This window comes from Portunus trituberculatus, chromosome 40 (genome assembly GCF_017591435.1).
Source record: "Portunus trituberculatus isolate SZX2019 chromosome 40, ASM1759143v1, whole genome shotgun sequence".
Taxonomy (NCBI): domain Eukaryota; kingdom Metazoa; phylum Arthropoda; class Malacostraca; order Decapoda; family Portunidae; genus Portunus; species Portunus trituberculatus.
In genome coordinates, this window is record NC_059294.1 from 6,880,265 (window position 1) to 6,887,500 (window position 7,236).

The window sequence follows — 7,236 nt, forward strand, 5'->3', positions numbered from 1 at the left end:
TATATATATATATATATATATATATATATATATATATATATATATATATATATATATATATATATATATATATATATATATATATATATATATATATATATATATATATATATATATATATATATATATATATATATATATATATATATATATATATATATATATATATATATATATATATATATATATATATATATATATATATATATATATATATATATATATATATATATATATATATATATATATATATATATATATATATATATATATATATATATATATATATATATATATATATATATATATATATATATATATATATATATATATATATATATATATATATATATATATATATGAGAAAAGCGATGCCTCACGCCCTGTGAAATGCATAGTAATAGCTTCTCTACATTTGTTTTCAGTTCAATTTGCACTTCATTTAACTGTCGTTCTTTGAATCTTACCTTCATCTGCACTTATAACACACCTCTTCCATCTCACTAGTACTCCTCAGTTCTCACTTCTCACTACAGATGCACACGTAACACTGCAACGCGATACAAATCATTTTCGAGACGCGAGACAGTCTCGGAGACTCGAACAGGCAGCGCAGTGTTACCAGCGTGGGAAGTGTTACCACCCACAAGTATTCAAGAGACAAAACTTTTCATCACATCAATTTAAAATAATTTAGGTAAAGAAATTCAATCTCGCAGAAATGTTAATCAACATCAGAGAATAAGAAAAATCGACAAGAATGCATAAACCTAAACAAAGCGCAGATTTGTACTCTCCATAATAACGAGTGAAATACTACTTGACCAAAACATCACTCATCACTACTTCCTTGTATTGCTGCCTCTGTTTAACTCACTAATGTACTTTGAACATGACCGTTCTTGTCTTCATCTCTACTTTGTATCCTTCAATATATGGCTATTTATTGTATAGAGTAGACAGCGGTGATCAACTCACCACACATTAGGGATGCAGTCGCAGTGAGCCATACCTTTGCCAGTGTAAACTCAGAAGAACAAGATCCTTTTACCTGTAAGGATTATGGAAGGATATCAAATGTTTATCATGATAAAAATTTTATTATTTACAAATTGTTGCAACAAAATGAAGTCTGTGAGACTGACATGCATTTGGGATAAGAGTACTAGGAAGAAGGAAGAGGGGAATATCAAGGGTAAGATAGACAAGTAGAAGAAAACATTCATAAGCAAGAAAGAAGAAAGAGGAAAAAAGAATGAAGAGGAAAACAAGTAGATGTACACTGGATCTTTTATACAGTAGCCTTAGTTAATAATTTGTTGCATTTATTTTTGGTGAATCACAGGTTAATCCATCACATGTACAAAGATGGTACATGTTCTGAATGAACACAGTAGGTATTGAGAATGACCACACCATAATTGTTAATACAAAGTTAACTTGAAGCTACTGTAGTTCAGTATAATGAGAATGGATGACTAACACAAAAAAAATTACAGAAGATGCATAGTGATTGAAAAATCAACAAAAAAACATGATAATTATACAAAATACCCTTGCATCATGTACATTGGATAATTTTTATAGCTCTAAATAATCAATAGTCTGTACAACAATAGGAACAAACTAAATAAATACAAGATAGTTACAGCATTAGAATTATCATACTGCACAATCTAAATAATCTATATATGGTGGAGGGAAGATCTTTTCTATTAAGTAAAGGCACATGCACATATGAAACAAAGTCTTTGCCAAAATTCACGATGCAAAGATATTGGTTGGAACAAAGTAACGGTGGCAAGAGGTCAATAAGATGAAGTGATATAATGTTTGTGAATAATGTGGCCTGTACATATTTTACCAGATGAAGTGTATGTAAATGAGAATGTTATGTCATAATCCAAACTGAGGTAAGTAATTCCACTGCTGCATGTGGAATCACTCCTTCATTAACAACAAAGGCTCCTGTAAGATGATTTTTTACTCCAACATAATGTAATACAATGTGTGGCCTCTACATAATTATCACAAAGTTAATAACTTGATAGGTTTTGTTGATCTGATGTTAGTCATGAGAGTCATACATTTGCTTAAGGTGGGTTTGAAACACATGATAAGTTTCATGGAATATAGGTGACTACCTGCCTTTCATAAATGATATGAGGAACATTCTTTTAATAAGTACACTGCAGCTTCATTGTGAGCAACAAAAATACAGTGGTCCCCAGCTAATTTATGATTTGCAAACACAATTCTGCAAAATATAAATTGGCTTTATATGTATATTTGGAATTCACACAGATTTCCAAATATACAACAATGATCAAGACATGTGAACAATTGATGTACTCAAGAATCATAAACAATACCATTCATTACAACACATACTCACTGAGCCTCACAGGGAAACATAACCTAATGTCTTTTTGAGTTGATGAGTTTTCAGTAATGAAAGTATATGCATAAATCGTGGAGCCAATTATACATTATTAGTTACATCAAATAACAAGTTACTGTTGTCTCTAAAACATATTTATCTTTTTGTATCATGGTCAGTATAATTCATGTGAAAATTTCATTCCAATCTATAATTTTGTAAAAAGAAATGTGAACAACTATAAAACTGACAAAATTAGCCATCAGTTTCCAAAACTCAGGATAACTTTAATAAAATTTCATGCCAGAGGCATTTTGATGATACATTTCACAGCTATCTTAACTAGAGATCCTCAATGTGTGATGTGTGCAGGGGATCACTGTATGTATATGTGTATAAATATTCTCGATTCTTTGCATGAAATGATGAATTTACACACTATATTTACTAGAAACAATCCCTGTACTGTCATTTGGTGGCAATATGAAAATTAGAGATACATAAAGCCAAACAAAGTAATGACTGAGATTCATCTCCATGTTTTAGAAAGGTGAACTGAAATAAATTTTATTGGAGTCAGTGATATAAAACCTGAAACCAGTTTTTCATGTGTGCTATTTCATGGACACAGCCCTGAGACAACTTAGATGATATTGTTTCCACCAAGATGTTTACTTCTGATTTCATAAGGTATTGTATCAGTTGTGACTGGAATTTTAATTCTGGTTCTACAGCATGTCTGGTTCTGCATTCTAAGTCATCAGACATTGTTTTCTACTTTACTTGGTGGCATCCATCTTATTAGTTTGAATCACACATTCTGATTTACTTAACATTGGAAATGTGGTTTATGCTGATGATGTCTTGATTTTTAAACTATTGTAATGACCAGGAAGAAATACTATTAAAGTGAGCAGAAAAGTGCTGGGACACATCCTTATAAAAAATGAAACGGGTTAAAAATCAAGAATATTGTCTACTAAGTTTTTAAACCAACCTGAGCATTAACTTCTTCATGCACCAAAAATATGACAAAGTTTATCATTCAAGTGAGACATGCCTCAGGATCCTCAGAGGCCTGAAGGGAAGTGGCCTGATAATTCACCTTGAAACATTGAGTGACATATAAGACTTTATTATTTCACCCACTGGAGACAGCTGACTACTACAGTAGTTTATATGATAGACCAAACTTGTAACTTTGATGAGATTCTAACAAACTTTATTTCTTGGGAATTTTTTTTTTTTTCATGCAAATCATGTCCAATGCTACACTGAGTTGTGGGAAAGCAGGATTTGATGCGGATTATATCACAATGTATGAGGGGCTTGAGAAGGGCAGTTTAGCAATGAAATTTTAAATAAAATAACTTCAAATAGGAGAGACCTGTAATTAGTTTTGCAATATAATAAAGATTGTAAAATTTTGAAGTTTTCTTTTAGCTAACTTTCATTTTACTTACATGACAAAAGCTTAATATCATTTAAGAAGAAAAGTTTTGATTATCTAAATGGAATAACTGTTTTGAATGATAAGATCAGACAGTATAGTTTTGAAAGCTTGTGAATTGTGAAAAAACTGTGAAAAAAACACTATTCTTAGTGTATAGTTTGTTTTATGGGCAGAGCAAGGAAAAAAATCAAGCAACACTCTGGGTAAGGTTATTAGACAGAAAATGAATACATCATCATGCCTCTCATTAAATGTCATGCATGTCTGTGAACCTAGTTACACACACACACAATATTTAATGCAATAATTTTTTATCGCAAAATCTTCCTTTATCCAAACAATAATTCAATGGTAGGCACAGGCAGGGTGACTGGCTTAAAAAATGTTAATCACTTAGAGAGAGTGGAGCCAGGTGAAAAATTAAAAGATTTACGTCACATGGCATTTCAATCTGGGAGATGGCCATGAAAGATAAAATATATTACAATTTCACACAAGCATAAAGGAAATAATTTTGGTGAAGATTATCTGTGAAGCACACTGTTTTGGTGTAGCACAAACATTCTGGTTCCATAATTATATCACTGATAGAATGGAAATAAAACAACAGTGCATGAAGCAGTGGTACCACATGTAAACATATCTGAAATACTCTTTACAATGCACAGTCTGTGGCTAAATAGAGTGACAAGTATTAAACTGTGTGTGTGTGTGTGTGTGTGTGTGTGTGTGTGTGTGTGTGTGTGTGTGTGTGTGTGTGTGTGTGTGTGTGTGTCTATTAATTTGTACACAATTTTTGTATATACGTATGTTTGCAAATAATAGTAAGTAAAGCTTTTTTGTTATTCAGAGCTGCATTGCAAACTTTGTACAATGCACATTTGTAGTGTACTAAAAAAGAGTGCTACTCCACATTTCTGTTCTTTTAAATAAAGAACATGTCAAGTGTCCATAACATTATCTGGTTTAATAAAGTTTTAAGCAATACAATCAAATGTATGTTGAATATTTCAAATGTTCAAATCAAGTATATATATATATATATATATATATATATATATATATATATATATATATATATATATATATATATATATATATATATATATATATATATATATATATATATATATATATATATATATATATATATATATATATATATATATATATATATATATATATATATATATATATATATATATATATATATATATATATATATATATATATATATATATTCTTTGCATTTAGAAATATTATTCTAACTGAGCAATTAAAAATAAAAAGTCATTTCTGCAATGGACACTTGCAGGACAGTCAGTACATAATATGAATCAATATTTATAGTATAGAAATTGATGCAATTTCACTATTAAGGTCAGAAGGGGATACAACAACAACAACTGCAATGATGAATGCTTTTGGTCTTAGTATTAGTATTAATTACATAAAAAGGTACAGTAATACCATAATATTTACTTTGGTCAACTTTGAAAGCTTGGTTAATACTCTACTATCACATTTTTTTTTTCAATACAGTGTAGCAGCTTTCATGATGCATCATAGTGTGATTATCAGACCATGAGCCCAAAACTTGAATAAAAATTATTTAAACTGATACATCAGCTATTACAGACAGTATGGTTTCTGTAAGTTTGTAGTATTGATACATGTTACTAGTAGGATTAGTCAGAAAAAATTGTCTTATAAAAATTTGAACTTCATCCAACTGCTGTGTTAGATGTAAAGTAACTCTGCATTTTTAGGTTTTTTAAATGCAAAGTGAACAATCATGGAATACAAAATGTTAAACCTAATATAATGAACAGTTCCAAGCTACAAAGTGAAAATATTAAAAACTAGTGTAATAAACTAGTGTAATATTCAACACTACAGTGGTTAAAGGCAGTTTTAAGAACAACTTGGGCAAAGGATACTGTGCCAATCCTTAGTGTACAACCAACTATATATACAATTGTATTTATAATGTCACATTCTCACATTATTTCAAAACACATCTGCCTAAGGCATGTGGGCAGAACATGAAACTCATAGTACATGAATGAACGGTACATGATGAGCAAAGACAAATGAAAATTATTTCTTTATAGTTTGGGTCATTAGAATAAAATGTAGTTCACATTTTCCAACAATTCACTTTTCAGACCAGTGTTCCATTGTTTGCATTTCCAGGATGGTGCTCAATGGCTGGAAAATATGGGACTGATATCAACACCTTACTCCAGGTGCCCATTGGCTAACAATGGTGTATCTCACATGGCAAAGCTCCTCAAGTGGCCTTTCATCTCATAATTTTTCTAATCAGTTCAAATGGAGATAAAGTATTTGTGTAAGGCAGCCAAAAAGGATAGGGACAGGCCTGAGGGGATGTATTATGCTTCTGTGGGACAGGTAACATTGATCTCTTACTTAATAACTGGACTATCACAACGCATGGTGTGAGAGGAATCCCATCATATGCACACATTCTGTAACAACCATTGAGGTTAAAGACATTTCATAACCTACTGGAGCCAATATTAGTCTCACAAACAGCATTATTCACTTGGAGTATCAAAAGTGTTCTGAAGTTTAGAACAGTACAAGTTCAGGTTGTGACAGTAGTGAATGTTGGTAGCCATTGCATATTTATAATATATAGCCTTCATATGCCTTAAATGTTCAACCCCTCTGTATTAAATACATGGAGGTATTTTACATTATTGTTATTTCTTTGAAAAGAGACCAGAAGGCTACAAATGAGCACTGAATGCTACAAACAAGCACTAACTGCTACAAACAAAGGCTAACTGCTACACATTAAGGGTTTGGCGTGTGGGAGGGCGGTGTGGAGAGTGGTAATCTTCATCTCTTGTAGGTGGTAACTGTCGACGTCCTGAGGGTCGGTCTGGTGGGCGGTCGTACATGTGCCCAGGATCCTGGGGAGGAAGCCTTTCACCATACTCATCATCCCGTAAGTCCCTATCTCTGGGATCTCTCATATCCCGAGGGTCACGGGAGGGAAGAGTTCGGCCGCCATGTCCCGTGGGACCCCCTCGATGGTACACTGGAAATTAGGATTGACTCAATGAACATCACATCTGGTGAACTTACCTTTTTGAAAATTTTCCATTCCTTTGTCTCGAAAAAAAAATAGTAAGATTAAAAACATGCATGACTCAATGATGTAAAAAATTGTCAGTATCCTAAAAGTTATCAAAACTTAAGTTAATGCATTGGAACTTTCTCAACACTGTTCTTAATCTGCCTGATACATTAACTCTAAGAATTAATCTCATCTCAATAAATTGATGTTTTACTGTTACCAAAATTCAGAAAGCAAGTTAATAAAAACATTGTGGGAAACTTTTCCTTATCAATGATCTTATTATTGCACTTC

At 31.5% G+C, this 7,236-nt stretch overlaps 1 protein-coding gene across 17 annotated transcripts in view; it reads right to left on the reverse strand.

Moving 5' to 3' along the window:
• Positions 1–5,260: 5,260 nt before the first annotated feature.
• LOC123516173 (voltage-dependent L-type calcium channel subunit beta-1-like) overlaps positions 5,261–7,236 on the reverse strand; it is a 190,434-nt gene continuing 188,458 nt past the window's right edge. For 13 of the 17 annotated variants that reach the window (XM_045275349.1, XM_045275355.1, XM_045275341.1 and 10 more), the window contains one exon: positions 5,261–6,903. In XM_045275349.1, the coding sequence (XP_045131284.1) occupies positions 6,650–6,903 (254 nt within the window). In that variant the 3' untranslated portion in view covers positions 5,261–6,649. The remainder of the gene's footprint in view (positions 6,904–7,236) is intronic. The other 4 variants (XR_006678112.1, XR_006678114.1, XM_045275346.1 and 1 more) reach the window with 3 other exon arrangements.